This window comes from Trachypithecus francoisi, unplaced genomic scaffold, assembly GCF_009764315.1.
Source record: "Trachypithecus francoisi isolate TF-2019V2 unplaced genomic scaffold, Tfra_2.0 Lachesis_group5, whole genome shotgun sequence".
Taxonomy (NCBI): domain Eukaryota; kingdom Metazoa; phylum Chordata; class Mammalia; order Primates; family Cercopithecidae; genus Trachypithecus; species Trachypithecus francoisi.
Window position 1 is genome coordinate 93,781,896 of NW_022681470.1, and position 19,311 is coordinate 93,801,206.

Consider the following 19,311-nt stretch of genomic DNA (forward strand, 5'->3'; position numbering starts at 1 on the left):
CATCTGCATTATTAACAAGCTCTTAGGTGACTCTGCTTTATACCCAGAGTTGAACGGCCCCTGGTCTAGACAGGGTATCCAAGAATCACCAGGGTAAAGAATTTTTCCAATACATTTCTGGTTCCCTAAAAAGATCTTATCTGGAGAAAATCATGTAGTTGGAAATGTGCTTGTGAGGGATGGGAGGATGTACCTTGACAAGTCAATGAATCAACTGGATTTCACTTTGCTACCCACAAAATGGGAACAACTTACTGTTGCCTATTTATTTCACATGGATAAATGAGTTTCAAGTTATGAGTCCACTGTGAGCAAAACTTACAAAAAGAAATTAAAAATGATACAGTTATTCCAACTCCAGTATCAGTTCTCCATGGTCCATTGGTACTCAGGGCACAAAGAATCCATATAAGGACTACCAAGAACTCAACTGAGAGTCTAGTCACCTGGTTCAAGAAGCGCTCATTTGTAGTTTTGAAATTCTTCAGCCAGGTTGAAGCCTCTAAAGGTTGATCAAAGCGCTGTTTGTTGTAGTTGGACTGCAGAAGATCCTGACAATTTTTCACCCAAAGATGAGCTTTAAAAAAAAGAGGCAGAAGAAAACAAGCCAGGCAGAAACTGTATTCAACTCAAAATATTCCAGCCTCTTTTAAGTTACGGGAAATGACTTTAGTTTCTCATATATATTTCTTTTCTTTGTTTTTTTTTTTTTTTTTTTTGAGGCGGAGTCTCGCTCTGTCGCCCGGACTGGAGTGCAGTGGCCGGATCTCGGCTCACTGCAAGCTCCGCCTCCCGGGTTTCCGCCATTCTCCTGCCTCAGCCTCCCGAGTAGCTGGGACTACAGGCGCCCGCCACCTCGCCCGGCTAGTTTTTGTATTTTTAGTAGAGACGGGGTTTCACCTTATTAGCCAGGATGGTCTCGATCTCCTGACCTCGTGATCCGCCTGTCTCGGCCTCCCAAAGTGCTGGGATTACAGGCTTGAGCCACCGCGCCCGGCCTTTTTTTTTTTTTTTTTAAGACAGAGTCTCGCTCTATCGCCCAGGCTGGAGTGCAGTGGCTGGATCTCAGCTCACTGCAAGCTCTGCCTCCCGGGTTTACGCCATTCTCCTGCCTTAGCCTCCCAAGTAGCTGGGACTACAGGCGCCTGCCACCTCGCCTGGCTAGTTTTTTGTATTTTTTAGTAGAGACAGGGTTTCACCGTGTTAGCCAGGATGGTCTCGATCTCCTGATCCACCCGTCTCGGCCTCCCAAAGTGCTGGGATTACAGGCTTGAGCCACTGCACCCGGCTCTTTTCTTTGTTTTTTGAGACAGCCTCTTGCTCTGTCACCCAGGCTAGAAGGCAGGATGTGATCACAGTTCACTGTAACCTTGAACTCCCAGGCTCAGGCGATCCTCCTGCCTCAGCCTCTCAAAGTCTGGTGCACCACTGTGCCTGGCCTTGTCAGGTCCAGCTTAGACTAAACATTATGATTAGAATCAATATATAAATCATACCAAGTGAATTAAATGTCACTTCTGCTTACCGGCAGGTTTGAAAGGTAAGTTAGAAAATGTGATGTTACTACGCGAGCAGGGTTGTTTAAAAAAGAAAATGTGGATGCACACAACATTGAACACAAAAGAGATAAATGCAAGTTTTGACAATCCACACTGACGACTCTAGCATGCTGATAAATAGTAAAAGGCTCTATGGGTACTCAGGATTGTTAACCGATGGCAAAACAAAAACAAAAACAAAAAAACAACAAAAAACTCCATGGCGACCTCTAAGGCAGAAGTTTATGCTCATGGGTATTAAATATCAAAAGAAGGACTGCTTAGCATCAAAAGGCTTCAGGAAGCTTTTACTCCAATTTCCTTTTGTCACATTAACTTCACCTTGTAACCTGCTTGGCAATAATAGCACGAAGAAATCATGATGGATGAGCTCAGACTGCTCTACATCTGGAGCAAAGGCTTTTTTTTTTGAGACGGGGTCTTGCTTTGTTGCCCACGCTAGAATGTACTGGTGCTATCACGGCTCACTGCAGCCTCCTCCTGGGCTCTAAGCAATATTCCGGCCTCGGCCTCGCAAAGTGCTGTGATTATGGGTGTCAGCCATCGTGACTGGCAAAGCCTTTTCCTTTAGCTAGGAAAGTTAAAGCTGAGGCCGGGCGCAGTAGCTCATGCCTGTAATCCCAGCACTTTGGGAGGCCGAGGCAGGTGGATCACCTGAGGTCAGGAGTTCAAGACCAGCCCGGCCAACATGGTGAAACCCTGTCTCTATAAAACTACAAAAACTACCTGGGCGTGGTGGTGTGGTGGGTACCTGTAATCCCAGCTACTTGGGAGGCTGAAGCAGGAGAATCTCTTGAGCCTGGGAGGCAGAGGTTGCAGTGACCTGAGATTGCACCACTGCACTCCAGACTGGCCAACAAGAGCGAAACTCCATCTCAAAAAAAAAAAAAAAAAAGAAAAGAAAAAAAAATTAAAGCTGCAAAAGAGATAAATGCAAGTTTTGCATTTATCCTGTTACCACAGTAACAGGATAACTAAACCTAACAGACAGAAGAAACAACAGGAAGTTCTCACCATCTGGAATATGTAGTATCAGCCAGTCCTGTTTTGCACAGAAATGAATAACATGGCAGAGACTGAGGGTTTTTCCTGTTCCCTTCTCTCCATCTAAAATATGTGTTGTTAAAGAAAACATGACTAGAAGGATCATTTGTACTGTGAACAGTAGTTACGCTTTGTTTTTTTTTTTTTTTTTCTGAGACAGGATCTCACTCTGTCTCCCAGGCTGGAGTGCAGTGGCTTGATATCAGCTCACAGCAACCTCCACTTCCCAGGTTCAAGCGATTCTCCTGCCTCAGCTTCCCAAGTAGCTGGGATTACAGGTGCACGCTACCACACCCGGCTAATTTTTTGCATTTTTAGTAAATGCGGGGTTTCACCATGTTGGCCAGGCAGGTCTTGAACTCCTGACTTCAGGTGATATGCCTGCTTCGGCTTCCCAAACTCCTGGGATTACAGGTGTGAGCCACAGTGCCCGGCCTCAATAGTACTTTTTTTCATTTCTTCTTTTCCCTTATTTGAGGGGAGAAAGCATTGGTTCATGAGGGTCCAAGCAGGCAGGAAAGGATACACAGAAGATATCGTACAGCCGGATAAGCAAAATTGGTGTTTTTCAGGTAATGCAGAAGTTCTAGGGCTGGTTTCCTTACCATCAGGCAAGCTTCACTGAATGTCTTCACCTGATAAAATAGGAAAGAAGGAAGGAGTGGGTGGGGTGTGGAATTTCTAGCCAGTTCTTGGTATACATACTCTGCCAAAAGTGGCAACCAAGATCATCAAATTGCATGCCTCTAATTTATTCGGTTAGGAGAAGCTGGGTTGGTACTGAGTTTGAAAATCTATCCATATAACTTAGCTAAAAACTGAAATACATTATTCCGCACTAAGTAACATGATAGTCAGCTTTTGATTATTCCTGTTACTGAAGCATATATTCTATCTCAGCTGAAATCTATAAATAATTGATATGTCTCGTGACAAAATTATGTATACCACTTAGGGCCACTGTAAATATGGAAAGCATAAAGAAAAATGCTTAAAATTTCTGACACAAGTTAATAATTCAATAAACATTAACTTTTTTTTTTTTTTTTGAGATGGAGTTTCACTCTTGTTGCCCAGGCTGGAATGCAATGGCACGATCTTGGCTCACCACAACCTCTGCCTCCCGGTTCAAGTGATTCTCCCACCTCAGCCTCCCGAGTAGCTGGGATTACAGGCATGCACCACCACGCCCGGCTATTTTGTATTTTTAGTACAGATGGAGTTTCTCAATGTTGGTCAGGCTGGTCTCAAACTCCCGACCTCAGGTGATCCCCTTGCCTCGGCCTCTCTTAAGTGCAGGGACTACAGGCATGAGCCAGTGCGCCCAGCCTAAAATTTATTTTTAGTTATTTTTTTTTTTTTTTTTTGAGATGGAGTCTCGCTCTGTCACCCAGGCTAGAGTGCAGTGGCGTGATCTCGGCTCACTGCAACCTCCACCTCCTGGGTTCAAGCAATTCTCCCGCCTCAGCCTGCTCAGTAGCTGGGATTACAGATGCCGCAACCACGCCAGGCTGATTTTTGTAATTTTAGTAGATACAGGGTTTCATCATGTTGGTCAGGCTGGTCTTGAACTCCTGACCTCATGATCCGCCCACCTAGGTCCTCCAAGGTGCTGGGATTATAGGCATAAGCCACCGTGCCTGGCCTAAAATTTATTTTTATTACTTTAACCATTTACTTTTTTCTCTAGAACTAAATACATGGCAGCTCAGGAGCAGGCGTTACCAGCTGCCCCCACAACTCTAAGGCCATCCATACCTCACACCCCCAGCATACCAACCTTTCAGAGTTTATGTGTTCATTCCCCTTTTGCTACCAGAATACTTTGGCGGGAAATTTGGGAAGCACTAATGTGTGTGAAACTGACTTGCAAAGAAAATATTAAAATACGTCTACTAATAAGAATATCTAACAAATACTGTTTGTAAGTATAACTAAAATAGTGTTAATTTTTTAATTTTTTTGAGACAGAGTCTCGCTCTGTCGCACAGACTGGAGTGCAGTTACACGATCTCAGCTCACTGCAAGCTCTGCCTCCCAGGGTCAAGCGTTTTTCCTGCTTCAGTCTCACAAGTAGCTGTGACTACAGGCGTGTGCCACCATGCCCAGCTAATTTTTGTATTTTTAGTAGAGACAGAGTTTCACCATGTTCGGCCAGGCTTGTCTTGAACTCCTGGCCTTAAGTAATCTGCTCACCTCGACTTCCCAAAGTGCTGGGATTACAAGCATGAGCCACTGTACCCAGCCAGTGTTGATATTTTTAAAAGAAATCCTAACAAAACAATTGAATTGGTGTAGGATTTGACAGGCGATTCCAAACTTAATGGAAGCATCAATGTTCAAAAAAACATGATACAGGTATTAAAACAAATGTCGACTGGGCGTGGTGGCTCACGCCTGTAATCCCAGCACTTTGGGAGGCCAAGGCAGGTGGATCACCTGAGGTTAGTAGTTGGAGACCAGCCTGGCCAATACGGCAAATCCCCATCTGTACTAAAAATACAAAAAATTAGCCGGGCGTGGTAGCGGGTGCCTGTAGTCCCAGCTACTCGGGAGGCTGAGGCAGGAGAATGGCGTGAACCCAGGAGGCGGAGCTTGCAGTGAGCCCAGATCACACCACTGCACTCCAGCCTGGGCAACAGAGTGAGATTCCGTCTCAAAAAAAAAAAAAAAATTAGCTAGGCGTGGTGGCGAGCACCTGTAATCCCAGTGACTTGGGAGGCTGAAGCAGGAGAATCACTTGAACTCAGGAGGCAGAGGTTGCAGTGAGCTGAGATCACATCACTGCATTCCAGCCTGGGTGACAAAAGTGAAACTCTGTTTCAAAAAAAAAAAAAGGCACATAAGGGCTGGGAGCTGTGGCTCACACCTGTAATCCCAGCACATTGAAATACCAAGACAGGAGGATCACTTGAGCCCAGGAGGTCAGAGACGTAGAGTGTGCTATGGTCACGCCACCGTACTCCAGCCTGGCTGTCAGAGTGAGACCCTGTCTCTGTAATTAAAATAATAATAATAATAGGCCGGGCGCAGTGGCTCAAGCCTGTAATCCCAGCACTTTGGGCGGCCAAGACGGGCGGATCACGAGGTCAGGAGATCGAGACCATCCTGGCTAACACGGTGAAACCCCGTCTCTACTAAAAAATACAAAAAACTAGCCAGGCGAGGTGGCAGGCGCCTGTAGTCCCAGCTACTCGGGAGGCTGAGGCAGGAGAATGGCCTAAACCCGGGAGGCGGAGCTTGCAGTGAGCTGAGATCCGGCCACTGCACTCCAGCCTGGGTGACAGAGCGAGACTCCGCCTCAAAAAAAAAAAAAAAAAAAAAAAAAGAATGTTTTAAGTTCTTCCAGAGCATTGTTGGTTAACCCAGTCTGAAAACAACTTCAAATAGTTAATAAAGACAACACCTCGCCGGGCGCGGTGGCTCAAGCCTGTAATCCCAGCACTTTGGGAGGCCGAGACGGGTGGATCACGAGGTCAGGAGATCGAGACCATCCTGGCTAACACGGTGAAACCCCGTCTCTACTAAAAAATACAAAAAACTAGCCGGGCGAGGTGGCGGGTGCCTGTAGTCCCAGCTACTCGGGAGGCTGAGGCAGGAGAATGGCGAGAACCCGGGAGGAGGAGCTTGCAGTGAGCTGGGATCCGGCCACTGCACTCCAGCCTGGGCGACAGAGCGAGACTCCGTCTCAAAAAAAAAAAAAAAAAAAGACAACACCTCACAACCCTGAAGCTAAATCAACATTGTACTTGAATGTCTTGAACAGTTTAAAGTGCCACTGCAGATGCTTTCTTCTGGTTGTGTCCCATTTCCAATCTTAACAACAAAATTTTTTTTTAATTAAAATTGTTTTTTAGAGACTCTGTTGCCCAAGTTGGAGTGCCGTGGCACTATCCTACTCCTGGGCTCAAGCCATCCTCCTGCTTCAGCCTCCTAAGTAGCTACCACACAGGACTAAATGTTTTTTTTTTTTTTTTTTTTTTGAGTGAGCAACAGCAAGAATTTATTGCGAAGAGGAAAAGAACAAAGCTTCCACAGTGTGGAAGGGGACCCCAGCAGGTTGCCCGTGTTTTTCTTTCTAAATAAAGATACAGTCTCATTATATTGCCCAGCTGGTCTTAAACTCCTGCACTCAAACGATCATCCCATCTTCACTTCCCAAAGTGCTGAGACTACAGGCATAAACTACCTTGCCTGGCCTGTTATACCTTACTTTATTTTATGCTTGAGATAAGGTCTCGCTCTGTTGCCCAGGCTGGGGTACAGAGATGCAATCACAGCTTAATGAAGCCCCCACCTCCTGAGCTCAAGTGATCCTCCAACCTCAGCCACCCAAGGAGCTGTGACTACAGGTGTGCACCATGTCCAGATAATTTTTTTATTTTTAATTTTTGGAGAGACAGGTCTCCCTATGTTGCCCAGACTGGTCTCAAACTCCTGGGCTCAAGTGATCCCTCCACCTTGGCCTCCCAAAATGCAGTTGGGATTACAGGCATGAGCCATAGCGCCCGACCTGTTATGCCCTTATTATTCATCTAATTTCCTGAAATAAACCACACTGAAGAAATAAGATCCTCTGGCTCGCACGCTAAAACTCACCTGCACAGGCAAGTTTGATAACATTTTCACAAAATACATGGGAGAATAAAAACCAATGCATCTAATCAAAATATCGCTTCTATTTAGCTCAGGAGTATATTATGATTTTGCTTTAGTGCAGCATATTAACTATTTTCATGATATTTTGCCAAGGCAAATTACAATTATTTGATGCTGAAATTACTGGAATCTTCTTGGGCTATACAAGGAGGAAAACATCAATGCTGTTTAAACATGAGCTTAAAGTAATTGTACTAGTCACAAAAGGTAATCAACAGATGAATTTCTGTTTTTCAGATTAAATTTCATCTTTTATAATTTTCTTCTCATTTAGCCCAACCCCTTTGCAGCAGCTTGTATTCTGGGCTCCCCCCAGTACCATTCCCTGTCTTGAGCACCTGCATCGCAAAGCGAGGAGGAAGGCCATGGGGAAATACAGTCTTCAAATCCTGGGGGGAGATGTTGTAGTGCTGACCCTCGTGCTGGTCCCCATGCTTGGCCTAGGAAATAAGAGGGCAAACAGGTATAATGGTGACAAAGTGACCAAGACTTTCTTTTTGTCTTCTTATCTGTGTATGTGTGTGTGTGTATATATATATAATAAATATATATATATAAATATATATATAAATATATATAAATAAATATATATAAATATATATATAAATAAATATATAAATATATATAAATAAATATATAAATATATATATACATATACTTTTTTTTTTTTTGAGACGGAGTCTCGCTCTGTCGCCCAGGCTGGAGTGCAGTGGCTGCATCTCAGCTCACTGCAAGCTCCGCCTCCCGGGTTCAAGCGATTCTCCTGCCTCAGCCTCCCGAGTAGCTGGGACTACAGGCGCCCGCCACCATGCCTGGCTAATTTTTTGTATTTTTAGTAGAGATGGGGTTTCACCGTGTTAGCCAGGATGGTCTAGATCTCCTGACCTCGTGATCCACCCGCCTGGTCCTCCCAAAGTGCTGGGATTACAGGTATGAGCCACTACACCCGGCTTAAATTTTTTTTTTAAGATGGAGCTTTACTTTTGTCACCCAGGCAGGAGTGCAATGGCGCGATCTTAGCTCACTGCAACCTCCGCCTCCCAGGTACACGCAATTCTCCTGCCTCAGCCTCCCAGTAGCTGGCATTACAGACATGTGCCACCACACCCGGCTAATTTTTGTGTTTTTAGTAGAGACGGGGTTTCACCACGTTGGCCAGGCTGGTCTTAAACTCCTGACCTCAGGTGATCTGCCTGCCTCAGCCTCCTAAAATGTTGCGATTACAGGGTGAGCCACCCTAGTCTTGTCTTCTTTTTTTTTTTTTTTTGAGACGGAGTCTCGCTCTGTCACCCAGGCTGGAGTGTAATGGTGCGATCTCAGCTCACTGCAACCTCCGCCTCCCAGGTTCAAGCGATTCTCCTGCCTCAGCCTCCCGAGCAGTTGGGACTACAGGCGCGCACCACCATGCCCAGCTAATTTTTGTATTTTTAGGAGAGATGGGGTTTCACCATATTGACCAGAATGGTCTCAATCTCTTGACCTCGTGATCCACTCACCTCGACCTCCCAAAGTGCTGGGATTACAGGCGTGAGACACAGTGCCTGGCCCAGCCTTGTCTTCTCATCTGTGACCAAGACTTTGAAAATTGGGTAAGGCCTGCTACTCACTCATATCTTTATGTATTCTTTTTTTTTTTTTTTTTTGAGATGGAGTTTCACCCCTGTTGCCCAGGCTAAAGTGCAATGGTGCGATCTTGGCTCACCACAACCTCTGCCTCCTGGGTTCAAGCAATTCTCCTGCCTCAGCCTCCCAAGTAGCTAGAATCACAGGCATGTGCCACCACATCTGGCTAATTTTGTATTTTTAGTAGAGACAGGGTTTCTCCATGTCGGACAGGCTAGTCTTCAAGTGATCTGCCTGCCTTGGCTTCCCAAAGTGCTGGGATTACAGGTGTGAGCCACTGCACCCAGCCTTTATGTCTTGTTTTTTCTTTTTGAGACAAGATCTTGCTCGGTTTACGAGGATGCAGTACGGTAGTGCAATCACGGCTCACTGAGGCCTCCAATTTCCAGGCTCAAGAGATCCTCCTGCCTCAGCCTCACGAGTAGCTGGGACCACAGGTGTGCACCACTACAACTGGCTAATTTTTTGACTTTTTTGGTAGAGATGAGGTCTTGCTATGTTGCCCAGGTTAGTCTTGAACTCCTGAGCTCCAGTGATCCTCCCGTTTTAGCCTCTCAGTGTTGGGATTACAGGCGTGAGCCACTGCGCCCTGGACCACTCATCGTTATAAAGCTGGAAAAGATATCTCCCATTGTTTTGAGAAAGCCTGTTGCCCAGACTGGAGTGCAGTGGCCTGATCTCAGCTGACTGTAGACTTGACCTCTTCGGCTCAAGTGATCCTTGTACCTAAACCTCTCGAGTAGCTGGGACTACAGGCGCATGCCACTATGCACTGCTAATTGAAAAACTTTTGGCCGAGCGCAGTGGCTCATGCCTGTCATCCCAGCACTATGGGAGGCCAAGGTCGGTGGATCATGAGGTCAGGAGTTTAAGACCAGCCTGGCCAAGAGGGTGAAAGCCCGTCTCTACAAAAAATACAAATAATTAGCCAGGCATGGTGGCAGGTGCCTGTAATCCCAGCTACTCGGGAGGCTGAAGCACAGAACTGCTTGAACCTGGGAGGCGGAGGATGCAGTGAGCCATGATCATGCCACCGTACTCCAGCCTGGGCGACAGAGCAAGGCTCCATCTAAAAAAAAGAAAAAGAAAAAAAAATTTTTTTTGGTTGTGTGCAGTGGCTCACGACTGTAATCCCAGCACTTTAGGAAGCTGAGGTGGGTGGATTGCCTGAGGTCAGGAGTTTAAGACCAGCCTGGCCAACATGGTGAAACCCCATCTGTACTAAAAATACAAAACTTAGCCAGGCGTGGTGATGGGTGCCTGTAATCACAGTTACTTGGGAGGCTGAGACAGGAAAATCACTTAAACCGGGAGGTGGAGGTTGCAGTGAGACGAGACCACGCCATTGCACTCCAGCCTGGGCAAAAAGAGTAAAACTCTGTCTCGAAAAAAAAAAAAAAAATTGTCTAGAGTTAGGGTCTTGCTATGTTGCCTAGGCTAGTCTAGAACTCCTAAGCTCAAGTGATCCTCCCGCCTAGGCCTCCCAAAGTGCAGGGATTGCAGGCATAAGCTAGTGTGCCCATCCTCATTTATCTTAGCCAAGAATGCTGATTGCTGTCCCCAAACCCAGTATGTATATAAAAGTGGTGGCCCAAATAATGAAGCCAATTGCTCATCAAAGTAAACTGTAGATGTAGGGGTAGCAAAGACAATTCTTGCCATCTGGATTCTTCTGTGCTGTGTATAGAGATGCTCCAGTCATGTGACAAGATCATCTGCATGCTGCTGTTTCCATAGAAACCCCAGAGGAACTGGCAGAAAAAGGACTACAATTACAGAGAAAACTGAAAGACACTTCAGTGGCTTGATTCATTTATTCTACTTCATTTTGTGTTTGTCAAAATAGGTGAATGGGATTACAGGCATGAGCCACCTCACCCAGCAATATATATATACTTTTTTTTTTTTTTTTTTGAGGCGGAGTCTCGCTCTGCCGCCCAGGCTGGAGTGCTGTGGCCAGATCTCGGCTCACTGCAAGCTCCGCCTCCCGGGTTCACGCCATTCTCCTGCCTCAGCCTCCTGAGTAGCTGGGACTACAGGCACCCGCAACCGCGCCCGGCTAATTTTTTTGTATTTTTAGTAGAGACGGGGTTTCACCATGGTCTCGATCTCCTGACCTTGTGATCCGCCCGCCTCGGCCTCCCAAAGTGCTAGGATTACAGGCGTGAGCCACCGCGCCCGGCTATATATATACTTTTTAAGACAGAGTCTTGCTCTCTTGCCCAGGCTGGAGTGCAGGGGCGCAATCTTGGCTCACTGCAACTTCTGTCTCCTCGGTTCAAGCGATTCTCCTGCCTCAGCCTCCTGAGTAGCTGGGATTACAGGTGCCCGCCACCACACCCAGCTAATTTCAGTATTTTTAGTAGAGACAGGCTTTCGCCATGTTGGCCAGGCTGGACTAGAACTGACCTCAAGTGATCCTCCTGCCTCGGCCTCCCAAAGTGCTAGGATGATAGTCATGAGCCACCCCGCATGGCCAAAGGCTAGAGATATATTTAAAACACACCCTGCTGAGATCATGTTTTGGGTAATGGGTGATTATTTTTTTTCCTTCCACACAGACTGTATTAAGATGGGAAGACTCAGAGGGTAGGGGCAGGGGAAGGAAGCTACTGGTTCTTCACATTACAGCACAGACCACAAATTAATTTCATTTATGAGAGGTAGCAACAAAAAGAAATCAATATCCAGTCTAATGGGGAACTGGACTAGAAAGTGCAACACTAGATATTGCTGGAATCCTGGCTTCTGCAGACAAAATTCACTTTAAATGCTGCTCTTCTCATAACAAATCAAGTTAGTTCCCTCTCCAGACCCTAGGAAATCCACTTACAAAACTGCAAAATAGCACCAGATTGGTTATTAGAAAAACTGGGTTCTGAACCTACCCTGGTAGAAAATTGTGGGCAAGTAGTTTAATTTCTTTAGTATTCTCCATACCAGAGGTTGTTAAGTTATGGCTGGGCACCTGCTTTGTAGACAGAGTTTTACTGGTACATGTTTACACCCATTTGTTTATGGCAGAGTTGAGTACTTGTGACAGATCATCCCAGTCCATCGGCCTAAAATATTCACTACATAGTCCTTTAAGAAAAAGACTGTCACCCCAACACATAATATAAGCAATAATAATTGGTAAACTTACCCTGTAAGAAATTAAACTTAGTAAGTATTGAGTATTCGACAACTTTACGCTCAGCAAAATCTGTGAAACTAGGTGAATTCACTAGTCGGGATTACATGGGAACAGATATGGATGGAGCTGGCCAGTGTATGTTACCACAGTATCAGACAGGGACAGGGAGAATCTGGGTTCCAGAGTGCTATCTCAGGTGCACTATCTGAGTAAATGCAAATCTACTAAGCTTCTTGCAGTTTCAGTTTTCCTATGCAAAATGAGGATAGGAACACAAATCATAAGTCCTGAGAAACCCATATACACATTATTAACTCACCGGGTCATTCTCATTGGTGCGGGAAATAGCTCTGGGACTGTCAACTGGAATCTGGTTATCTAGGTGAGCAGCAATGCTTTGGCTTGCCTGGGTCCCCATGTGTAAAAAACGCCCAGGGTCCAACTGTAAGAGAAATCATTTCAGTGTCATGGGGTTATCAAACTTTTTTTTTTCTTTTGAGACAGAGTTTCACTCTTGTTGCCCAAGCTGGAATGCAATGGAGTATAGCGATCTTGGCTCACTACAACCTCCGCCTCCCGGGGTTCAAGTGATTCTCCCGCCTCAGTCTCCTGAGTAACTGGGATTACAGGCATGTGCCACCATACCCAGTTAATTTTTTGTATTTTTAGTAGAAACGAGATTTCACCATGTTGGCCAGACTGATCTCGAACTCCTGAACTCAGGTGATCTGGCCGCCTCTGCCTCCCAAAATGCTGTGATTACAGGCTTGAGTCACCACACCTGGCCAATCAAACATTTATGCTCGCTATAACACTGAGAAGGTGAGCCATGTCTGTAACAGGGATGTCACTAACATACATTTTTCTTCTATGTAAAAAAGATCCCTGTTATTATTTAAAATTCACTAAGTCCAATGACATTGTTCATATTCTACATCTGTTCCAGTCTGTGTATTGCCTTATCAGGGATCTGTCCTATATGGAAACAAACAATTCTGTCAGAGATTATTCAGGAGCATACACAGCATAACCATTAGCAAACTTGAAGCAGGAAAGCTCTTTTAATGCGCTTGCACAGTGATGAATGGTTGCCAAAACTGTGTAATTCTCATTCTCTGTCAGTCACCTCAGTTATCAGGGGATCAGTGCAATGCTCCTCACTATGTGACAGCTATAATTACATGCCCTGTAACAATTTTCCTGCTAATTGTGCCCTGGAATAAAGAATCTTTCATTAGAGACATGTAATAAGGGAGTATGTCAGATACATAGCTAAGTGAAAGCAAACTGCTCTATAGGTAACTCAGTGAACTGTACACTGAAACCTCTGAACCAACAGAGAGGGGAAGAGGGGGGATTTCAGGAGACAAATCTAACAAAATGGTAAGTGAAAAACTCCAAAACTGAGCTTAAGGATAACAAGCCTTATGTAGAAAGTGAAAAGATGTGTTATGAGGAAAAGATTAGGGAATGCAGCCAGGAGAAGCAAGAGAACAGAAATAGAATGGATAGTGTAATAAGGGAGTTGCTTAATAAATAGGTTATCATATGAAAGCTATCTGTATTTTATAGTCTCATCAAGCAGCTTCTCACCCTCTTTTTTTAAAGACAGGGTCTTGCTCTGTTACCCAGACTGGAGTACAGTGGCACAATCACGGCACACTGTAGTCTCAAACTCCCAGGCCCAAGCCATGCTCCCATCTCAGGCTCCCAAGTAGCTGGGACTACAGGCGCATGCCACCACGCCCAGCTAATTTTTAATTTTTTTGAAGACAGGGTCTTGCTATGTTGCCCAGGCTGCTCTCCAACTCCTGCACTCAAGTGATCCTCCTGCCTCGGCCTCCCAAACTGCTGGGATGATAGGTGTGAGCCATTGCACGTGGCTCACCAAGCAGCATTTGGTGGTGTTGTTTTTTTTTTTTTTCTGAGACGTTGTCTTGCTCTGTTGCCCAGGCTGGGGTACAGTGGCAAGATCTTGGGTCTCTGCAACCTCCGCCTCCTGGGTTCAAGCGATTCTCCTGCCACAGCCTCTACAGCAGCTGGAATTATAGGCGTGTGCCACCACGCCCAGCTAATTTTTCTATTTTTAGTAGAGACGGGATTTTGCCATGTTGGCCAGGCTGGTTTCAAACTCCTGACCTCAGGTGATCCTCCTGCCACAGGCTCCCAAAGTGCTGGGATTAAAGGCGTGAGCCACCATGCCCAGCCTACCAAGCAGTTTTTTGAGTGCAGAAAATATGTTATCTCTGTACCATCCCTCCTCACACTTATACCCATTTTATGACATGATCCTAAACTCCATACATAAATTCTGTGTCTAACATTCCCACCGCACAGGTTGAGAGAGAGTATTGTACACATCACTTTTGTTTTTGTTTTTTTTTTGAGACAGAGTCTCACTCTTGTCACCGAGGCGGGGGTGCAATGGCATGATCTCCACTCACTATAACCTCTGCCCCCAGGTTCAAGTGGTTCTCCTGCCTCAGTAGCTGGGATTACAGGCACCGGCCACCACGCCTGGCTAATTTTTGTATTTTTAGTGGAGACTGGGTTTCACCATGTTGGTCACGCTGGTCTGGAACTCCTGACCTCAGGTGATCTGCCCACCTTAACCTTCCAAAGTGCTGGGATTATGGGCGTAAGCCACCACTCCCGGCCAACACATAACATTTTAGCTTTTATCTCTAAATCTTTTGATTTTTTCCTCTTTCATAGTCCTTCATCTTCCCAAAAATAGGTTTAACCTTCGACTAATCTAAAAGCTTGGATGGAGCCAGGTGTGGTGGTCCACTCCTATAGTCCCAACTACTTGGGAGCTAAAGTGGAAAGACTGCTTGAGGGCAGGAGTTCCACATCAGCCAGGGCAGCAGTGAGACCCTGACAATAAAAAAATTTTAAAAAGCTTAGAAGGTTCCAGAATGATGTCAAAATAAGTCTCAAATTCCTTAGCATAACAATCTAGACCACTGTGATGACTTCAGCCTACCTTTGTAATTACATTTATAACCATATGACCATGCTAAAACAAGTCACTTTTATGCCTCTATACTTCTGCTCATTCTACTTCAACTTCCCTCTCTCCCCATTTAAATCCTTCCCATTCATCAAACCTCAACTCGAATGTCACATCCTCAGTGAAAATTTGCTAGACACCTCCAGTCAAAAGTAATTCTCTTTCCTTTCTGCTAATAGCACTCTTTGTATTGCACAGCAATTTTATTACACTGCCTTGAGTTGTACTCATGCCTACTGTTAACTGAGTATCTATTAGATGTCAGGCAATACAGTATTATATATGTACTAGTTTTAAACCTAGAAATCCTAGGAGATAGGCAGAATATTATCAACCCTTTGTTATGATGGGGAAGACAAGGTTCAGGGAAGCTGAGTAATTCTGATTAAGGTCACAAAGTTTTAGGCAGTGAACTGGAATTCACATCCAAGTTTGTCTGTTTAAAAAAAAATTGTATCATGTTATGTTATACATGTTTGTCTCCTAGGCTACACGCTTAGAAGAGAAGGGGTTAGATTTTATTCATTTTTGTATCTCCCTCTCTGAGTACTTAACACACTACAAAGTACTTAGCCCTTTGCCCTGGAATAAAGAATCTGAAACTGAAAACATGCAATGAGAGAGTACGTAGAGCATCTATGAAGAAAAGTAAATGCTCTATAGGAAACTCAGTGAAGTATACATAGAAACCTCTGAACCATTACTTGTAGATTTTAATATAAAGTAACTGTCAAGTACTAGAGTTGCTCCAACTCTGTCTGAGAATGTATGACTGTAAATTACAGCAGAAGGAGTAATGCTTGGGAAATATCCAAATATCCAAATCGTTCTCTACACTTCTCAGCCTCCCTTGAAGACAAGGGAGAGGTCATGTGATTCCTTTGGCTAAAGACCTATGAATGGAAATAACTTGTGTCATTGTGTCCTTTCTTTTTTTTTTTTTTTTTTTTGAGACGGAGTCTCGCTCTGTCGCCCAGGCTGGAGTGCAGTGGCTGGATCTCAGCTCACTGCAAGCTCCGCCTCCCGGGTTTACGCCATTCTCCTGCCTCAGCCTCCCGAGTAGCTGGGACTACAGGCGCCGCCACCTCGCCCGGCTAGTTTTTGTATTTTTTTTTAGTAGAGACGGGGTTTCACCGTGTTCGCCAGGATGGTCTCGAACTCCTGACCTCGTGATCCGCCCGTCTCGGCCTCCCAAAGTGCTGGGATTACAGACTTGAGCCACTGCGCCCGGCCCCATTGTGTCCTTTCTAGTCAGAGCCAATTAAGTGTGAGGTATAAATTATCTCTCCCTCCCCATCTTAAAAGCTACATGTTGAGATGTATCCCAAGAAGGTAAACTTTTGTCCCTCCATCCAGACTTCAATCTTGCTTGCAAAACCTTTTTGAAAGATAGGAACAGAAAAACAAAGCAAAACACATGCACACAACACAAACAATGTCCTTTGTGTTAGGCCACTGAGAATACAAGGCTTGTTACTTCAGCATAGCAATCTGAATAATATACCCTAGTACTACTAAAATGCTACTCAATTTTATCTACTGGAGAGAAAGCACCATGTCTCTTTACAAAGCAAAGTGGAAAACAAACTATTCAAGGGCCACAAGGTGGTGCTATTTCTACAGTAATGTGATGACGTTTTTATTATACTTTTTTTTTTTTTTTTTGGACATAGGGTGTGGTCTTGCTATATTGCCCAGGTCAGTCTCAAATCCTGGGCCTACATGATCCTCCTGCTTCAGCCTCTCAAGTAGCTGAAACTACAGGTACTTTTTGAAGCAAATTAAAAGATAGCAAAATGGAATCTTTTTTTTTTTTTTTTGAGATGGAGTTTCGCTCTTGTTGCCCAGACTGGAGTGCAATGGTGTGATCTTGGCTCACTGCAACCTCTGTCTCCCGGGTTCAAGCGATTCTCCTGTCTCAGCCTCCCGAGTAGCTGGGATTACAGACATGTGCCACCACACCTGGCTAATTATGTATTTTTAGTAGTGATGGGGTTTCTCCATGTTGGTCAGGCTGGTCTCGAACTCCTGACCTCAGGTGATCTGCCTGCCTCAGCCTCCCAAAGTGCTGGCATTACAGATGTCAGCCACCGTGCCTGTCCTACAGCAAAATGGAATCTTTTTTTTTTTTTTTTTTTTTTTGAGACGGAGTCTTGCTCTGTCGCCCGGGCTGGAGTGCAGTGGCCGGATCTCAGCTCACTGCAAGCTCCGCCTCCCGAGCTTCTCTGCCATTCTCCTGCCTCAGCCTCCCGAGTAGCTGGGACTACAGGCGCCCGCCACCTCGCCCGGCTAGTTTTTTGTATTTTTTAGTAGAGACGGGGTTTCACCGTGTTAGCCAGGATGGTCTCGATCTCCTGACCTCGTGATCCGCCCATCTCGGCCTCCCAAAGTGCTGGGATTACAGGCTTGAGCCACCGCGCCCGGCCGCAAAATGGAATCTTTAGTTCTTAAAGTTTTATATTTATCACTCAAGTAGACTGTTGTTTCCAGAGAAAACAACTATGTGTACAACTGCCTCTGTACAGTTCCAGAATGAACATCTTGCAGTTTTTGAAAGAGCATTTGTGGGCCAATCTAGAAGGTCACTGTGATGGTTAATATTAAGTGTCAACTTGATTGGATTAAAGGCTGTAAAGTACTGTTCCTGCATGTGTCTGTGAGCGTGTTGCCAAAGGAGATTAACATTTGAGTCAGTGGACTGGGAGAGGCAGACCCACCCTCAATGTTTCACCATCTAATCACCTGCCAGGGCAGCTAGAATAAAGCAGGCAGAAGAAGGTGCTGACTTGCTGAGTCTTCCAGCCTTCATCTTTCTCCTGGGCTAGATGCTTCCTGCATTCGAACACTGGCCTCTGAAGTTCTTCAGCTTTTGGACTCTTGGACTTACAACAGTGATTTGCCAGGGGCTCTCAGGACTTTAGTCACAGACTAAAGGCTGCACTGTCATCTTCCCTACTTTTGAAATTTTGGGACTTGGACTGGCTGACTTGCTCCTCAGCTTGCTCATGGCCTACTGTGGGACTTCGCCAGATGGTGTGACTCAACACTCCTTAACAAACTCTCCTTCATATATACTTCTATCCTATTAGTGCTGTCCCTGTAGAGAACCCTGACTAATACAGTCACCCTGAACCAAATTAAAAAATAAAAAACAAAAAAAAAAACCCAAAACTTTCTCTCACCAACAGCGCGCTACAGTCTGGCCTCAGGTCTTTCGCGACTGTTATTAAGAGGAACTTTTTTTTTTTTTGAGATGGAGTTTTGCTCTGTTGCCCAGGCTAGAGTGCAGTGGCATGATCTCGGCTCACTGCAACCTCCACCTCTTGGGTTCAAGCGATTCTCTTACCTCAGCCTTGAGTAGCTGGGATTGTAGTCATGTGCCACCACATGCAGCTAATGTTTGTATTTTTAGGAGAGACAGGGTTTCACTATGTTGGCCAGGCTGGTCTCAAACTCCCGACCTCAGGTGATCTGCCCACCTCGGCCTCTCAAAGTGCTGGGATTACAGGCATGAGCCACCGCGCCCAGCCGATAAAGGAAATTTATTTTAGCTTTGTAATATGATCAGTTGAGTCCAGAATCCATCCCTCTGCTGATCCTTGCTTTCATTTCACTTTATAATAATGGGTTATTTTATGTATTCATATATAGGCCTGAGGGAAGGGGGCACACTCAGGGAGAGCCATACAGGAGGAAGGGCTCCTCTTCTAGGAAATCTAATCTGTAATTAAATAATCAGCTGAAAATGACCTAGTCTTTCTGGCTCAGTTCTGAGCCTTTCAGGATCTCCTATTGACTCGACTAATCCAGCTCAGGTGCTCCTCTTTGGTGCTATAAGAGCACTGTACTGAAATAGTCATTTATTCATGATTCTACTGGACTATAAGCTTCTGGAGAACATGGACCATAAAATGCCATAGAGCACAGTGGTTAGGCCACAGGCTTTGAAGTCAGACAGACCTGGCACCTCGTGTGGGCTTTGCAGCCTCACAGACTATTTCCTCAGGTGAGTTACCTAGCTAATCTCATCCTTAGTTTCTAAATCTGTGAAACAAGGATATTATCTCGTTCATGGGTTGATCATGAGGATTAAAAAAATGAAGCACTTAGTGTATTACCTGGCACATAATAATACCCAACAAATAATAACTATTATTAGTGAAATGAGGCATCTTAGAATTCTGAGTACCTGCCATATAGAAGGTACTGAAGGCCGGGCGCAGTGGCTCATGCCTGTAATCCCAGCACTTTGGGAGGCTGAGGTGGGCAGATCACGA

The 19,311-nt window shown here is 45.2% G+C and overlaps 1 protein-coding gene across 8 annotated transcripts in view; it reads right to left on the minus strand.

Annotated features, from left to right (window-relative positions):
• Positions 1-19,311, minus strand: part of DAP3 (death associated protein 3) — a 55,498-nt gene that overhangs the window by 8,577 nt on the left and 27,610 nt on the right. For 7 of the 8 annotated variants that reach the window (XM_033196154.1, XM_033196156.1, XM_033196157.1 and 4 more), the window contains 5 exons: positions 12,341-12,463; positions 7,601-7,702; positions 3,130-3,238; positions 2,574-2,666; positions 447-577 (listed from right to left, as the gene is read on the minus strand). In XM_033196154.1, the coding sequence (XP_033052045.1) occupies positions 447-577; positions 2,574-2,666; positions 3,130-3,238; positions 7,601-7,702; positions 12,341-12,463 (558 nt within the window). The remainder of the gene's footprint in view (positions 1-446; positions 578-2,573; positions 2,667-3,129; positions 3,239-7,600; positions 7,703-12,340; positions 12,464-19,311) is intronic. The other variant, XM_033196155.1, reaches the window with a different exon arrangement.